Genomic DNA, 16,267 nt, shown 5'->3' with positions numbered 1-16,267 from the left:
TCACACCGGCAAAGTGTGAGTTACGAGGAGGCTTCACACCAGCGCGACTACGGTTGTATGTATTATGTACCGAAGTACGTCGCAGCTGCGCAGTCTGGAACCACCGAGAGAGATATATATATAATATATATCTACTATATAAATTGATGATGCAAATCAGAGATAATGCGGCGAAAGAAAAAAGATAAAAATCCAATTGAGCCCCTGCAAGCGTTGAAGATCCTTACGGGTTGCTGCTGCGCGGTGTGCGGGCGAGAGTACCCCGCGGTGATGTAAAGCGGGATGGTCGAAGGAGGATATGGTGGCTCCACTCGGTCTGGCGCCGAAGAATTTGCGCATTTTAACCGGACTCGAGGAAAGTCTAGTCTAGCGTGGATTATATAGTAGTGCTGGGAGCTCTGCCTGGCTTGATAACAATAGTTGATAAGGACAGTACCAGCACAAAAGAAATAACTAACAGGCACTGCGTACTACTAAGAAAAGCCATTGCCTGCACCTTGAACTTGACGCTTTACGAGACCCCGGTTCATTGTATGCACTTTCGCATTGATGCAGTGCGTGCGTTCATCTATGGCAGTTTCCTGCTGGCCGTTTTGGTACATGGGAGACTCTGCTCTATTCTCGATGAAGCACTATCAGAAGACTTCATGAGCGACACGATGGTTCAAAGTATGAGGACAGACGATCGAGGTTTGGCGAAACCCCCGAAGATCCGTCCAATCTCGAGCTCAAGGAGCATCAACGGCAAAAAGAGGTTATCTGCTTCGTACTCCAAGGCTCCTTCTAGCCAGGACAGTTACAACGCCACTTATTTTCTATATTCCAGAATGACCCCTTGCAACGACCATCATGTGCGGTCGTTCTGTCCTCCCGCTTCTTAGGGTATCGTAATGTTGAGGCTTGTTTCTGCAGGACAAAGCTGGTGGCACCTCGACATGAGATTACCTCCGCCTCCAAGGAACCACACCCCGGCAATCTTAACGTCTCTTGTGGACACTGTTTTCCGGCGAATGGCTGTGCGAATGGCTGTGCGCGTCTCCGTCGTCATGATCGTGGTCATGGTCATGGTCATGGTCCACTTCATCAGAACCCTCAGGCTCAGGACTGCTCCGTGGGCTGACTCCGGGTGGAATGAATTCTTCGGTGAAGCTGACCTCTTTGTCGGCTTGTGGCACGAAGCGGACCTTCACCCGCTTCACACCCCGAACGCGGGATCCAACGCGCTCACGAACACTCTTCTCGATCTCCCGGGATCGATCGACTGGCCAGGATCCGGGCACGGCCAGTTCAATTTCCATCAGGTAGTTCTGACCAGACTTCAGACCTTGTACATCTCTTATTTCAACTGATTGACTGTTTCCAGCTTCGGCCAGAGCTTTGGACGTTGCTTTCTTCACGGAAGCTTTGATCTCTCCATCCACGGTAGTGTCCGCAAGCTCGAGAAGTGCAGTCTTTGTATTATCCCAGCCTGCTCGGATAACCATCATAGAGATCACCAGTCCACCAACTGGATCCAGCCAGGAGGCATCTGTAAACAGGTGAGAACCACCGATTGTCAATAGCGCGACAAAGCTAGTAAGCGAGTCGATACGGTGGTGTACGGCGTTCGAGGCTAAAACGGATGATTTGCGATCCTTTGCAATTTTCATTGCTGTTCAGGTACCAATATGGTTAGTCATCGCCATCAAGGTTTGGATTCAAGGGGGCACTCACTAGCATGGTAAAGATATTCCTTTACAATGATAGATCCGCCTGCCAACCATGCCGCATTAATGTTAGGGCCCAGTTCTTCTAATCCATGACTGTGTCCATGCGAATGCCCATGGCCAAGGAGACCTATGTGGGAGAGAGTTTCTGCCACCTCCGGGAGGAACAGGCCGAGGAGGACCTCGGTGGCATTCAGGCCCATGAACACTCCACCGCAGAGCAACAGACTGCTAACACCCAGGGCACCAATACTCTCCACCTTTCCATATCCATTCGGAAACCGGTCCGTTGGAGGTTTCAGAGACCAGGAGACTGTTCCAAGTGTCATGAAGTCAGACACGAGATCTGTGAGCGCATGGTACGCATCGGCAACCAGGGCCTGAGAGTGGAAGATATAGCCTCCCACAAACTTGCCAATTGCCATTGCCAGGTTGACCAGGAGGCCAATTCGGGTGATGCGAACTCCAGCATCATTTTTATTTGACGAGGTCAGATAGACATTGTCGTGGTGATGGTGGTGGTGGCCGTGGCTGTGACCAGCATGGGTTCTTGTTTGGATGGCCATGAGCGGAATGGGCGTCAAGGGACGTGAAGTATGGACAGGAGCATTGGAGGATGGAGGAGACTGTGGAGAGATGTTATCTGAACGAGGACAGCGACCACGCGAGACAGTTGGCGTCCAGACAACACGCAGCTGGCGAGAGCACCGGGAGCGATACACGCTGGACAGCTCCTTACGGGCACTGAGACAGCGGAGCGCTGGCGGGAAACGGTGCCTGTACCACAGGGGGTGCGTCAGCGCCATCAGGGCGACGCACCGGGATTACGCGCACGAACACGAGAATGCTAAGGACAGAGTGTTCTTTTGCTTTCTGGATAGGTCAAATAAGCCCATCGCCAGGCCTGCACGAGAGTTGCAAGTAATGTAGGATGATCAGTCGCCCAAGAGCTTGTGAATGGGAAAATACTGGTCTGTTAGTTACTGTATGTCTCCTTCAAAAGGCACAAGAAGTCCGGCAGCGGCGAGTAGATACCGACATGTGCTGATTTCGGAGCCGCCGGGCTCCGCGCGTCCATCCGCTCTGCGCGGAGAGAGATTGCCAATCTTGGCATTTCAGAGATGCTCATTCAAGAGAGCCAATTTCTGCTATTATTATTATTATTGTTGATCCACATTCGTCACTCTTACTACTAACGCTCAGCTCATCCTGGTCTTCTTGTTCTGTTGTCTTCTAAAGCCCTGGAGTGGCCGGGGAGGCCCCACGATAACTCGCGGGAGCTCCGCAGCCGCCGACGCAATGAGCCAAGGGGATCGATCGATCAGTCGCAGTCGAGCTAATACTAATAATAATTCCATAGTGCTTGCTTTTCAGCCATATCAACTCCAGCAGATTTCCAATCAGAGTTAATTTATACGAAGAATACCCGCGTCGTCCTTTTTCTCTATTTCTGGCCGACGATGTCTCCTCCATGACGACTCCAGCAATTAGAATCCCCTTCACGGGTCCCTTGCCGCCTCCGATCATCGTTCCGCGAAGCGCAAGCACAGTATCGGGGGCTATCGATGCGATCACCTCCTTCTTTACGGCTCCCCCGTCCCCCCTGCTCAGAGGCGTCGACGTTGGGAGAAACGCGCAAACTGTCCTCCTCACTGGCGCTGGGATATCGGTGGCCTCTGGCTTATCAGACTACAGAGGCGAAAACGGCACCTACATCAGGAATAAATCATACAGACCGACATACTATCATGAGTTCGTGACCAGGCATGAGGCACGGAAGCGATATTGGGCCAGAAGCTTTGTCGGATGGCCCGGCCTGCTGAGGGCGAAGCCAAACGCTACTCACCGGGCGATTCGCGATCTGGGTGAGAAGGGCTACATCAGCTCTGTCGTGACCCAAAATGTCGATTCTTTCCATTCGATTGCACATCCGAACCTACATACGCTGGAACTCCACGGATACCTGAGATCGGTAATATGCATCAGTTGCCGAAGGCATATCCCGCGAGAGGAATACCAGCAGTCGTTGAGAAGGCTCAATCCAGCCTGGGCGGAGTTCTTGGATGAGATAGTCGAGTCTGGGGCTCTGGATACGGATAATCCTGAAGAGCAACGGCGAAGAGGGCTCAAGGTGAACCCCGATGGCGATGTTGATCTTGCACATGCCCCGTATTCTATGTTCCGGTACCCAGCTTGTCCGCACTGTCTGGAAAGTCCACCATTACTTGCAGATGGGTCCAAATCCAGGGTGGACGTTGAGAGTGACGGTGCTTGGTCTCCAGGCTCTACTGCAGGCATCTTGAAACCTGCAGTCATTATGTTCGGCGAGAATATAGGCCTCGACGTCAAGATTGCAGCCGAAGAGGCGATTGACGATGCTGGCAGACTGCTAGTAGTCGGTAGTAGCCTTGCGACATTTTCTGCGTGGAGGTTAGTTGAAAGAGCCTACAAAAGAGGCATGCCCATAGGGATATTGAACTTGGGCGGCGTCCGCAACGAAACAGTCATCTTCCCTAGTGACAAAGAGCCAGGACCACACGTACGGTGCAGCCACAGGGCTGAACTGATACTGCCCGAAGTCGCATCGCGGCTTGATCCTCTTAATTAGAGAGAATAGAATAAAAAATAAATAGAAAACGACGATGATCATTCAGTTCTTTTTCAGTGTGATCCATAGTAATAATGACGGTGTTAGATAGTCTGATACTGAACCACTTGAGCAGTCCCGGATAGCGAGGATAGATCGCAAGTCCTTGCGAGTAGTAAGTAAGGGCGTCTGGTCCAAATTTATCCACAGGATCGATCGATGGAGACTATTGGAAGAACCTTAAGCGCCGTGCCTAATAATTCCGTTGCCGTGTTGTCTTCAAGGCGCGGGCGAGTGGGTATCCATCACCGATTCACTCCTGGGTAGCGCCATCCAGAAAGGCGCGGGGCTCCAGCAGGGCTGGCTGTTATCAAGTTGGACATGGACAATCGGACTTTAAAGTCACCCAGGAGCCGTCCTTCCCATATCGCCAGCACTGCTTCCTACCTCGATCTGGCTTCCTCTATCGTCGCTCCGTCTTCCTTTCTCTTCCCCCAGCGTGTCAGAGCCCCGCCACGGCTGAAGTCGCCGCATCCGAGATCGCCAGCGCAAACGATGGACAAGCAGCAACCCAGCTCCTTCCAGCAGCTGGAAAAGGTAAGCGGATCGTGATGATGTCTCAGTGCGAATATCCACTGACTCTTGATAGCTGGGAGAAGGTACCTATGCGACCGTACGTTAACACGCCCCTCTTACGCCCCTACTTCCTTCATTGCCTAACCACTGTCACTACAGGTCTTCAAGGGCCGTAACCGCCAGACGGGTGAGATGGTGGCCCTCAAAGAGATCCACCTTGATTCGGAAGAAGGTACACCGTCAACGGCGATTCGAGAGATTTCGCTGATGAAGGAGCTGAAACACGAGAGCATCGTATCCCTTTACGATGTCATCCACACGGAGAACAAATTGATGCTGGTGTTCGAATATATGGACAAGGATCTAAAGAAATATATGGATTCGCGAGGAGATCGCGGACAGTTGGACTATATTACGATCAAGTCGTTCATGCACCAGCTTCTTCGAGGCATTGCCTTCTGCCACGAGAACCGTGTCCTGCACCGAGATCTCAAGCCGCAGAACCTCCTCATCAACAAGAAGGGCCAACTGAAACTCGCAGATTTCGGTCTTGCCAGAGCTTTTGGTATTCCTGTGAACACTTTTTCGAACGAGGTCGTAACACTGTGGTACCGTGCCCCCGACGTGCTGCTGGGTAGCAGAACATACAACACCAGTATCGACATCTGGTCTGCCGGATGCATCATGGCAGAGATGTACACCGGTCGACCTCTCTTCCCCGGTACTACAAACGAGGACCAGCTGCAGAAGATCTTCCGGTTGATGGGTACGCCGTCGGAGCGCACTTGGCCCGGAATCTCTCAGTTCCCAGAATACAAGCCAAATTGGCACGTATACGCCACGCAAGATTTGAGACTTATCCTTCCGCAGGTTGACCAGCTTGGACTCGACTTGCTCAACAGGATGCTACAACTGCGTCCGGAAATGCGCATCAGCGCAGCGGAGGCACTGCGGCATCCCTGGTTCAACGACCTGCCGCAGCTACAGGCACAGCTACAACAGCAGCAACAACAGCAGCAACAGATGGCCAGTGGTTATCCTGGAATGGTCGCAGCACAGCCAGGCTACTAGAGGAGTTGGCGTTTGGAAAGAACGATGGCATGACGCTTGGGAACTGCGGGTGAGGAGAGCATGGCGTTTATACCCGAAAAGGATATTGATTTATGGTGGTTTCATTTCTCTTGTGCATGCTATTATATTGATGTGAGATAGAGATTAAAGATGCCGAGGATAGGATAAATTGATGATACTATGGGCTCACCTGCCTAATATGGGGATATGAACTGGTTTGTGGTAACGTCAGCGAACAAGGAATGTGTGCAGATACCGGTCATGATCTTTTTTTTGCATGCTTAAGAAGATAATGTAGCAAGGATCCCAGTGATCTATAATCAGCTAAGGGAGCAATTAGCGATCTGCGAGAGATTCAATACAGCTGTTTGCTTCAGTGCCATTTATACTTTGACAGATAAACCATACAAAGGCAACAAAATGCACAGAGTCCTAGTAACTCCTTATGTCTCTTAAATAGCTTTAATATCTTATCCCAGACAGTATTGTGCGTGACATTAAATGACTCCATATAGAGCCGCTGAGCTAAAGGACAGAGGGATCAGGGCAGTATGCTGTGTTGGGACTGGAGAATGAATTGGATCTAGGTCGTACTGCCGTGCCTATGGAATTAACTTCTCTTCGTGTTTTGCTTTTTACTACGGGCTTTACGTCAAACTGCTTGGTTTTGAGAAGCTCCTAGACTCCGCTGCTGAAACATAGATGCATTTTCCTTCCTTCCCTAATTTGCATTTTCCTTCCTTCCCTAATTCCCCCCAGCATAACAGTACCTGTGTATAGATATAAATATTTGTGTTCTGTTTTATTCCCTTGTGATCTTTGTTCATTTATTTATTCTAGGATTTACAACTTCTGTTTATTCCGATAAATATAAACATATATAGACATATATATATATATCTCATCTAGATCGGCCATCGTTTAAATCCATCGAAGTGTGCGCTGCAGACATCGGGTATAATCCGAACAACGCGGCTCGACATAGTACCAAATGTTCTGAATTTCGCCATGGACTTATTTAAGCATTGGTAATAAAAATCATAACCCTGCCTGATAATTTCGTATTTAATTGTTTTGAAGCCGTTCCCTTCAGTGCTCTCTTTATTATTCCAGGGTGACCTCAGATCTTAGTACCATACAATTAGGTAGAGGCGCTACAACAGTCATGACTCATGCATACGAGGGATCAGGAGTTCAAAAAAAGAGATAATTATGAACGACATTAGAGCTCTTGTCAGCTGCGCTCTCTCTCCCCGTAGGGATTCCATACGGAACTTCGTTCCAAGGTCTTGTGGGATTAGCTTTTCAGGAAGATCATTCTGATGACTCGTCTCGTCTCAACTTGACTCAGGGATCGTCTCTAAACCTGTGGGAAACCGCAGAGGTTTTGAGGGGGACTAAACATGTTTGGAGAATCGGTTTTGGTTCGTGTAAAATCGCAGCAGACGCTTTGCCCATAAAGCTAACGGGGTGCAGTTCTGAATGATGCACCTGTGAGACGGTAAAAGTATGCTCCGTCTACATAAGATACAACATGAACGTGGTGGCTTTCACGTTGGGATGCAAGGGGGAAAAGGCAGAAGTTTTTCTTGGGACCATTGGGCCTGTCAGGGTCTTACAACGGTGATCTTTCAATATCGGCCACTGTATTTGCTAAGATGATGTCGCACTAGCTAGTTTTTGGCAGATTCGCATAATGCCTAGCCTAGATGCATGATATTTTGATGGTGGACGATGATAAGCGTTTGGTGAACTATACAGATTGTTTCATCAGGGGCTATTGAAACTCTAGTACTTCACACTCTGCGTACATACAGGCTACGGAAAGGCCCGAATCTTCGGTATGACCCGACGACCTGATGCTCAGAAAGCTTCGATTGACGGTGCTGCTGTCTTGTGGTGGCCAACCAAGTTTGTTGATGCTCTTGGTACGTATCCATCGAGGAGGATGTCAGCACCGTAGCGATGGCGTCTGAGCTACAAACCTTTTTCTGCATCTCCTTCTTGGGCTTTTCCAGTCTTTCGGGCCGTTTTCCTGTCAGGGGAATTCTACCTCGCGATCCATGCGCACGATTTCCAAAAAGTGGCGTCGAGATCTCCTTTCGCCCCTTATACTCGCATGCGCACAAACGCCACCAGATATTGGAATATTCTGATATACTATGGTTTGGACGTCAAAGGGCATGCGATATGATGACGATCATTGATCGTGTTCCATTGCTCAGCTCCCCAACCGCGATTCGTATCCAGCTGATTTCCTAAGGGAATAATGCATATTCATCTCAGGCCGATTGAGGCTGATCGGTAACAACAGAACATCAGGAAGCCTGATTAATCTTTCTGGTCAGCGCTATTCTGCTCCTGGATGCTTCGGTGAATCGAGAGCGAGGGCCACATAAGCCGTGCGTTCCTGGGCCGAGGAAGTACTGTACTTACTACTACTTAAGTAGACGAGGGTTCTCCCCGCAGCGAACTCGCCCCGCTTTCTGGAGTCGGCTGGTTTGTTGTACCTACTTAGCGAACGTAACCGGCGAGTATTCTACTACAGTAGTAGACTCGGTGAGACTGCTTCATGTGCAAGTATCTCCGTCAAAGGAGCCATTCGAGGCTTTTAGACAGGACCTGCTATCTAGGGTATTCTACGCAGGGAAAGAACTCTTGTCTCTCTCACGCCACGACATCCATCCGCTGTCGTGGTATTTGTCTCTGAGATTCCGGGGTAACTACCTATACAGTGTATGCCTCCAAAGCAAGTTTTCTTCGCCCTTGGGGAATCTGAGAACAGTTCCGATATAGCATCGATCTATTCCATTCGATCATGGCAGCTCTCATCGTGCAGGGTCATAACAAGAGCATAAAACACGTATCAATTGGATGCGGAGCGAAGTAGAGTAAATGTTCAGTGCTGCTCGTCCACTTCCTCCACTTTCTCATCGGTGTCCATCAGTATAGCGTACCAACCCCCTGGCCCTAGCTAGCGCCGCCGGACCTGCATCCGGTTGGAATAAGTGCTCAAAGCGTTTCTGCAGAGGTAACGATCTTCTTCGAGATGAGATCGAACCTCGTATCAATAACGCTGTTCGCCACCTGTATGGTCCCCGATGTCGTGGTCATGACCCCCGAAGATTAGCCGCTTTCGCTACTTGATCGCGTGTCAGATCCCTAGAATGACTGAGGATATCGAATGGAAGTCGACAAACATGTATTGGGAGACTCTGTGTTCGATGTCCTTTCCTGTCATGGAGCTCAACGGTCCATTCTGGAGCCCTGAAACAAAGCCATAAAGCTTAGATTGACCTATTGACTCCATTATGGGGCGGATTGGCGTCTATCTTTGAGAGACTCAATGGCTAAGATCATGTATCCATTTCGTCTGCAGAGTTTTCATTCGTGATTAGATAAAGACCAGGCACTAGGGACTGTCCGCAGGGCTCACTTTTGGTCTCCTCCCCATTCTTTACCGCGGAATCGGAAATCAGCCGCAACGGGGTAATGGGCTGCATAATAAGTCGACGCTGGTGTTCTTCAGAGCTCAGGCCCATGTTGGTTTGACTCGAATCCTTGCCAGCTTCAACCTTAAGCCCAGGGAGTCCTGCGCACGGTTTCAAGACTCTAGAATTTCTAAGCCGTCTCTGGCACCAGCGGCTTTGCCCACTTGCCGATATGAATGGCGAGGCCAATACTTGGAGTAGAAGTAAGCACTGTGCCGCGACAACTTTGTTCTTGGCTCATGATGCCCCGGACATTATCAACCCCTATACTGTCGCTCCTTGTGTGCATAGCACTTGAACTGTTTACTTGATTATGGTATCATATATTCTTTACTAGAAGCCTGCAGTGATAATTCTTCTTTGAACCACCTAGATGATCTTTCCCCTAGTCAGGGTTTGTATACAGGCATGGTGCATAGCTCTCCGTGAGCTAGAGCGAGAATAACACAACCAGGCGATGTGGACGCACTACTCAAGGGTCAAATGCTCTCACGTCTCATCTCTCCGGCGTTTCTTTCATCACACAACCTTGACCATCACGTTCTCTTAACGCCATATCTCTACTCGAGGCCCCCCGAGTCCAATACAGCATACTGAATATCTCTGGGACGGTATTCAGATCACTCAGAAAAAGGATTCGCTGCTCATCTATAGAACGTTTCACGGTCTTCTGCCACCATGGGGCCATCCGCTTACGAGTCACGCTTCATTGAAGTCTCTGAGCGCGTCTGCTCGGTTCTATCCCTCATTTCAACGAGCGTCATCATCGGCACTTTTGTCTCTTCGAATCTGTTTCGCAAGCCCATCAACCGTCTTGTCTTCTACGCCTCATGGGGAAATATCATGTCCAATGTCGCCACAATGATTTCAGTAGCAGGATACGCCCATGGGACTGGAACTTCCTTGTGTCAGGTGCAGGGATTCTTGATCCAGTGGTGCGTTCGTTCAAATCCAGGTATATCTGATTTGTCGTCTGACTGGTTATTCTAGGTTCATGCCAGCTGACGCTCTCTGGGCATTCGCAATGGCGCTCAATGTCTACCTTACCTTCTTCCATAAATTCGACTCGTCTCAGTTGCGAAAGCTGGAATGGAAATATTTCGTTGCCTGCTATGGCATCCCGTTCGTCCCGGCTTTCATATATTGCTTCGTCGATACCCCCGCCAAGGGCAAGATATACGGTGAGGCAGTGGTGAGTGTGATCCAATCCACAGGATCCTCGCAGTTCATGTGTGCCTTATTAACCGTTGTGTAGCTATGGTGTTGGGTTTCGCTCAAATGGGATGCCTTGCGAATTGCCACTTTCTATGGCCCTGTCTGGTTCATTTTGGTGTTGACATTCGCAATCTATATCCGTGCCGGCAAAGTCATTTTCGAGAAGCGGCGGCAGCTGCAGAGCGCGAACACGAATACTATCGGCTCAAGCTACTTTATCGATGATCCATTCCAAGAAGGGGCGAAATTGACGGAAATCCGTGTAACAACTGAACAGGTAGTCACTTCCTCTGTGGGATCTACGCAGCCCATGGAAATCTCCGCCGACAGAGGTCGAGTCCCTGGCACGTCAGACTACAGCCCGTACTCTATCAAGATAGAAACTGGGCCACACATGGAAAAGGAGGAGATATCGATGCAGCCTCTGCCACCGGTGCCTCAAACTGGAAATGTCAACTTCAGACGTCAGGTTGCAGCTGTGGAATCTAATAAAGCTGCTTGGGCGTATACTAAATGTGCCATGCTTTTCTTTATTGCCTTGGTCATCACATGGGTTCGTCAATTCCTTTGATCTGGCTCTTTAATCTATGGCACACTAACTATCCTCTCACGTAGGTCCCGTCAAGTCTGAACCGACTATACACTTTGGTCTACCCCGACGGAGAATCTATGGGCCTCGACTACGCATCAGCCATCGTCCTTCCCCTTCAAGGATTGTGGAATGGCCTTATCTATGTCGCAGTCTCTTGGCCTTCCGTGAAGACTGTAATTGCCAACGTTCGTCAAGCGTCACGGCCGTATCCAATCAGAATAACTGCCGCCAATGGCAATCTTGACGCGCCTAACTTCAGACGCCAAGACTCCGATAGCAACGAGAGTACGACTGAGCTCGCGATGCACCCACAGCCCAAGGGTTCAGTCTGATTTGGCGATGAAAAAAAAAAAGCAGGAATGATTTGGGTATCGTCAACAGATGAAGCTGGATTTATATGCAGCGGATTATACTCAATATCTTTGTGTACCGCAACATATCTCCAGGACACATTTGTCACGAATTTTGCAGTTGCTTTCTTTTGATGATTCTTTCTATTTGTAAAAGCGGTCGAGAAAAATCGCCGGCAAAAAAAAAATTCATATGTCTCGGAAACCTCATTGAGGGATTTAATTGTAACTGATGCCTGGAATCAAGAGCACGACTTTCCCTTTTTTTTCTGTTTCCAATCAAGCACGCTCTAAGTGTTGCACAAAATACTGTGTCCAGTGACCAGGTACTGCCTCAATTGAAGGTATGATATCAACGTTAATTCGTTCAAGATTAAGCAGCAGCAAAATGGTAGGAGATAGGGCGTTCGAGTAAATACCTACATAGTACGTCGTTGTAAGTAAGACACGTGATGCGTACCCCGCGTTCAGCCTTCTACTAGTTAGACCGCCTTCACCTCGGGCCCCCATCAAACGGCAATTCTGTATTTACCGCAATTCAAGATCGACTTGAGTTAATCTCAAATGGCCCCCCAATTCCAAACACATCGAATCTACACACCCAACAACATAGAAAATTGAACACCACGGACACACAAAACACAGTTATACACACACCATGCCATCAACGACCACATCCCAAAACGGCTCTCATCACGAAGCATCTCCCTCACCACCGCCTCCCGCACCCGTCCCTCTCACACCCGGACCACGCGCGTCGCGTCTCGAAAAAGTATACACCGAAGCCCTCTCCCGGACACTACGCGCGAACTCCTACGCCAATTTCTCAGCATGTTTCCCGACGCCTGCGAAATATGTGCCTGCGAGTTTGGAGTCCGTGTGGCGCCAATTGAACGCGAAGCTGGAAGAGAGCGCCAAGGCGGAGTTTGATGAGATTATGCGCGAGAAGGATGCGGTTAGGGGGTTGAATGAGTTGGATAGATTAGTGGGGGAGGCGAAGTTGAGGATGGAGAATGGGGAGGAAGGGAATGTTGTTGGGTATGTTATGTTGAGTTTTACTTTTTATTTTTTATTTATTTATCCTTGGATGGTCCATGCTGATTTTTTTTTGTTTGTTGTTTTTTTGGACAGTCCGCATACTCTTGGTGCAGAGGAGTTGTACAAGGCTCATTTGGCGCCATATTTACGAGATGCGCAAGATGCGCTTAATGAGAAATTGGAAGCGACACAGGCGCAGAACGCGGAGCTAGCGGAGAAGATTCGGCAGCAGAGGCTGGAGATTGAGAGCCTGCTATCTGGATTGGAGGCCATTGTGGCCGATGTGGAGGGAGCTGCTACAGCTACGGCGCAGTATAGCAAGGAGAATAGTCTCCGCGAGGAAGTTGTCAGGATGGATGAGGAAGTTAGAGCTCGACAGGATGTATGAACGGCTACTACGGCAATCCTACTCTACGCATCGATGTGAGTCTCGAGAGGAACAGGTGTCATGGTGAAAGATCATCGGAAATTTTCATTCATTCCGGCCATGGATTTCATGAAAGCAGAGGCTCGAGGTCGGATGCCATCGCCATATTGTCTCCCACCATGTCCTCAGCTACAGCGATGACGTCCTTTGCCGCAGTGCTTCGAAGTTGGTCCAACTTCGTCCTGTCGCCAGCCAAGGCTGCCGCGATCGCTTCCTTACATGTGCCATCTCTTTCTTCATCTCTGGCTCCATCCCTCCGAGCAAGAGCAGCGGCACCCCGGTAGTACGTCTGGGCGTTCCGAAGGAGGGTCGCAGCGTTATCATGAGCTGTCTTATACTCCCAAGGAGGGCACCCCAGCCGCCACCTGTACATCTCCGCGTCACCGCGTGCCACGTGGATCTTAGGGAGGTTGTCAGCGTCGGGATGCTTTGACGCTGCGGTCAGGGCATCTAAAGCTGAAGATAGTGCCTGCCACCGCAGGACCAGAGTCTCGCTGATTTGTTCTGGACGCGGAGGTGGGAAATCGGCTAGGGCTGAGTTAAACGACACAAGCGCCTCAGCTTTGTTACAAAGACCCTCTGGATCATCAGACACGTCCAGATTAGGACCAAAGACAGCCTCGAGTTCTCTCTGATAAGTGTCGACTTCGATGCGGCCGCTTCGATACGAGAGTTCGCTTAAAGCAGCCATGAATTCCGCCCGCGCAAGAGCGACCTCATAGTGCTTGTCTGATCCGTCCACGTACGCAGCTATCTTGGTGTTGAGCAGGTCGAAAGAATATTCTTCTACCCAAGCCACGTCCTTGCCGTCCGGGTTGAATGTAAGAAGATTGCATAGCGTCGCCAGTGTCTGCAACTGTGCTACAGCCGTGTCGACAAGTGTGTTCTTCGTGACGGGTTCGACTACAGCGGCCCACTGCTCTTGCTCCGGCTCAGCTGCAGTAGATGACTCTGCCTGCTCAGGTTCTTGCATCTGCTGCTCGGCTCCTCCAAGCTCTCCCGATTCCATCATTCGAATCTGTTCCTGAGCCTCAGTATACCGGAGCTCTTGCACCACCAGACATCGTTGGAAAAGCTCAAGCGCTTCTCTGAGATTCTGCAATGCTTCCTGGATTTGCCGATCAGACGGATGCTTCGCCTCTGTAAGTGCTTCAGCTATGCTGGTCAAAACTTGCGCCGTATTGAACAGCACATCTGCATTGTCCTGATCGAGGGCGAGTGCCTCCCTGTGCGACTGAAGCGCGACCTGCAGGACCTTCACCAGAGGTGCAGAAAGCAACTTAGCCAGCTTAGGATGTTGTGTGATCTCATACTGGACTCTCGCCCTAAAATGATCGTCAGCCTTGTACCGTATTTTCTGACTTTGTTTAAGTGGTTTTTGCAAACATGGTGCATCCCGAGACACATGTCGATCAGCAACCAGGGGCAGGGACAGAGACAGGGAATATGAACAATTAGCTACCTACTTGTTATAAGCCAGGTCAAATGAAGTCGGATACTTGCCCAATCCATTATCGTAGGTCTCAATAGCGCGCATAAAAAAGCGCATGGATTTCACTGCATCACCGGCACGCCATTTCTCTCCGGCTTCCTCGAGATCGACGCCCGCTGTGTGTGCACCAAACCGGTTTTGCGTTAGCAAGATGATATGATCTAGAGTTATAGTAATCATTCATGCAACCCCCCCGACCCCCCCAACTAACTAGCCACTGCATATTAATAACAGTGGGGATTATAACATGCGAAGCGCTCCGGGATAGAACAGCAACACCGCGTTGAGGAGGGAGGAGGGGAAGAAAGAAAGAAAAAAAGTGATGTATCAATATTTAATGCCAAATCAAATTGACATAACCATGAATAAAGGGAAAAGAAATGAATGAAGCCTAATAATTACCTGCTAAGAATTCATCTGCTGTCTGAGGCTCCTATTTGCAGCTGTCAGTCCAATCTGTTCTGTTGCTTTTGAAGTGCGCATGAGAATCATGAGGTCATGTGTTTCAGCATAATACGGGGGTGCAGGAGAGGAAAATAAAACAATCAATAGCGATTTCCTCCCACGGCAACATGACTGAAGACAAAACCCACCTGCGGCTGCTTGGTCTTTTTCTTCGTCTTTGATGTCTCCTTCAGAAAAGATTTTTGTTTCGGCATTTTCGGAGCTCGTTGCCTTTCTGACAAGATGCGATAGATAGATAGATAGATGGATGGATGTGCTCAGTACGATGATGCACGGTTGCAGCTTTTTACTGGATCTCGCTTTGCTTTCCTAGGTGGGGAAAGCTGGCTTCGTCGATTCCCGGAATCCGGACTTTTGATGGGCCCGGCTATCTGAGTGTTGAACTTCCAGAGCAGCACGGATAGTCAGATCAATGGTTATTATTTTTTGTCGTTTTGGATTATGGTAGTACTGTTCTGGAGAATATACTTGACCATCAATATTTTCCATGGATATCTTGCGGGCTTCCTCGTCTGGGTCTAGACGTGATTCGGCATGATTCGTCACCTGAAAGGATCAACGGAGTATATGAAAGAGGTAAGTACTCTATGTAGTACGGACTCCGTAGGCTGTGCTTTCTTGCTCGCTGGTCTGGATCAGTGAGGGGGACCTGTGTGTTAGAGATGGCCCAACTGCTGGCTAAGAAGACGCCAGGAACATTCCAACGGGCACTAAAATCGACCCCGTGTTTCAGAGTTAAGCCTTGCCGTTTCGAACACGGACGCTCTTCATGACGCTTGGTTCTTTGTTCTACAGCCAGGACATCCAACTGCTGGAGTCGTTACCTGTTGATCCACCTTGTGTCAAGTTTGTGGGTAAGTCTCCAGGCTGATGCTTTTGGTAGTCTTGATCGAGGGAACGATCTGCTACTACGGAGTACTCCACGGAGTATACGGAGTAGATACACCGGATAACCCGGTTTAAGAGCTAAGCAGACTGGGAGACAGGCCACAGAGGCACATAACGCTTAGCACTCGATATGCATAGCATCTGCGAGATTCGGGATCTTATACTTCCTTCTAGCGTACGGGCGAAGCCCACTCCCACACGAAATTTATGGGTGCGAGACGTCCAGGGAAAGATTAGGGTGTACGGTGCCCCGAGGTATATGGTATCTCATAAAGATTCAGACGCGCCATAAAAGCAAATCCCAGGATGATCGCCAAAGACAGTGGCGCAGTATCAAGAGAATCTCAGTTGTTCGAGAAGCAAATCCTC

The 16,267-nt window shown here is 49.5% G+C and overlaps 7 protein-coding genes across 7 annotated transcripts; 5 read left to right on the top strand and 2 right to left on the bottom strand.

The window, feature by feature from the left end:
• The first annotated feature begins 436 nt into the window (after positions 1–436).
• On the top strand, positions 437–974 carry C8Q69DRAFT_277092 (hypothetical protein). Its single transcript, XM_028626864.1, has one exon. It carries the CDS (start codon positions 534–536, stop codon positions 879–881), a length of 348 nt encoding a protein of 115 aa, XP_028484624.1. The 5' UTR covers positions 437–533; the 3' UTR covers positions 882–974.
• Positions 930–2,795, bottom strand: C8Q69DRAFT_277153 (CDF iron transporter). Its single transcript, XM_028626865.1, has 2 exons — positions 1,714–2,795; positions 930–1,651 (listed from the first exon to the last, which is right to left on the bottom strand). The coding sequence occupies exons 1-2, from the start codon at positions 2,510–2,512 to the stop codon at positions 978–980; spliced, it is 1,473 nt and encodes a 490-aa protein (XP_028484623.1). The 5' UTR covers positions 2,513–2,795; the 3' UTR covers positions 930–977.
• A 1-nt stretch (position 2,796) lies between these two features.
• C8Q69DRAFT_277051 (DHS-like NAD/FAD-binding domain-containing protein) lies at positions 2,797–4,577 on the top strand. Its single transcript, XM_028626862.1, has one exon. The coding sequence runs from the start codon at positions 3,178–3,180 to the stop codon at positions 4,312–4,314; it is 1,137 nt and encodes a 378-aa protein (XP_028484622.1). The 5' UTR covers positions 2,797–3,177; the 3' UTR covers positions 4,315–4,577.
• Positions 4,578–4,674: 97 nt separating this feature from the next.
• Positions 4,675–5,940, top strand: C8Q69DRAFT_444929 (cyclin-dependent protein kinase PhoA; the record flags this gene model as incomplete). Its single annotated transcript, XM_028629030.1, has 3 exons — positions 4,675–4,890; positions 4,943–4,966; positions 5,029–5,940. The coding sequence occupies 3 exons, from the start codon at positions 4,675–4,677 to the stop codon at positions 5,938–5,940; spliced, it is 1,152 nt and encodes a 383-aa protein (XP_028484621.1).
• Positions 5,941–10,109: 4,169 nt separating this feature from the next.
• C8Q69DRAFT_403394 (hypothetical protein) lies at positions 10,110–11,570 on the top strand (the record flags this gene model as incomplete). Its single annotated transcript, XM_028627997.1, has 4 exons — positions 10,110–10,366; positions 10,422–10,623; positions 10,687–11,199; positions 11,262–11,570. 4 exons carry the CDS (start codon positions 10,110–10,112, stop codon positions 11,568–11,570), a joined length of 1,281 nt encoding a protein of 426 aa, XP_028484620.1.
• Positions 11,571–12,060: 490 nt separating this feature from the next.
• Positions 12,061–13,067, top strand: C8Q69DRAFT_276822 (MIND kinetochore complex component Nnf1). Its single transcript, XM_028626860.1, has 2 exons — positions 12,061–12,626; positions 12,720–13,067. Exons 1-2 carry the CDS (start codon positions 12,247–12,249, stop codon positions 13,012–13,014), a joined length of 675 nt encoding a protein of 224 aa, XP_028484619.1. The 5' UTR covers positions 12,061–12,246; the 3' UTR covers positions 13,015–13,067.
• A 53-nt stretch (positions 13,068–13,120) lies between these two features.
• Positions 13,121–15,204, bottom strand: C8Q69DRAFT_403315 (hypothetical protein; the record flags this gene model as incomplete). The annotated part of the gene is made up of 4 exons (XM_028627993.1): positions 13,121–14,378; positions 14,520–14,661; positions 14,948–14,975; positions 15,139–15,204. The coding sequence occupies 4 exons, from the start codon at positions 15,202–15,204 to the stop codon at positions 13,121–13,123; spliced, it is 1,494 nt and encodes a 497-aa protein (XP_028484618.1).
• Positions 15,205–16,267: the final 1,063 nt, after the last annotated feature.

Source organism: Paecilomyces variotii, assembly GCF_004022145.1.
Source record: "Paecilomyces variotii strain CBS 101075 chromosome Unknown C8Q69scaffold_6, whole genome shotgun sequence".
Classification (NCBI taxonomy): domain Eukaryota; kingdom Fungi; phylum Ascomycota; class Eurotiomycetes; order Eurotiales; family Thermoascaceae; genus Paecilomyces; species Paecilomyces variotii.
Note: the sequence above shows the minus strand (reverse complement) of the source record. Positions and strands in the feature narration are given on the sequence as shown.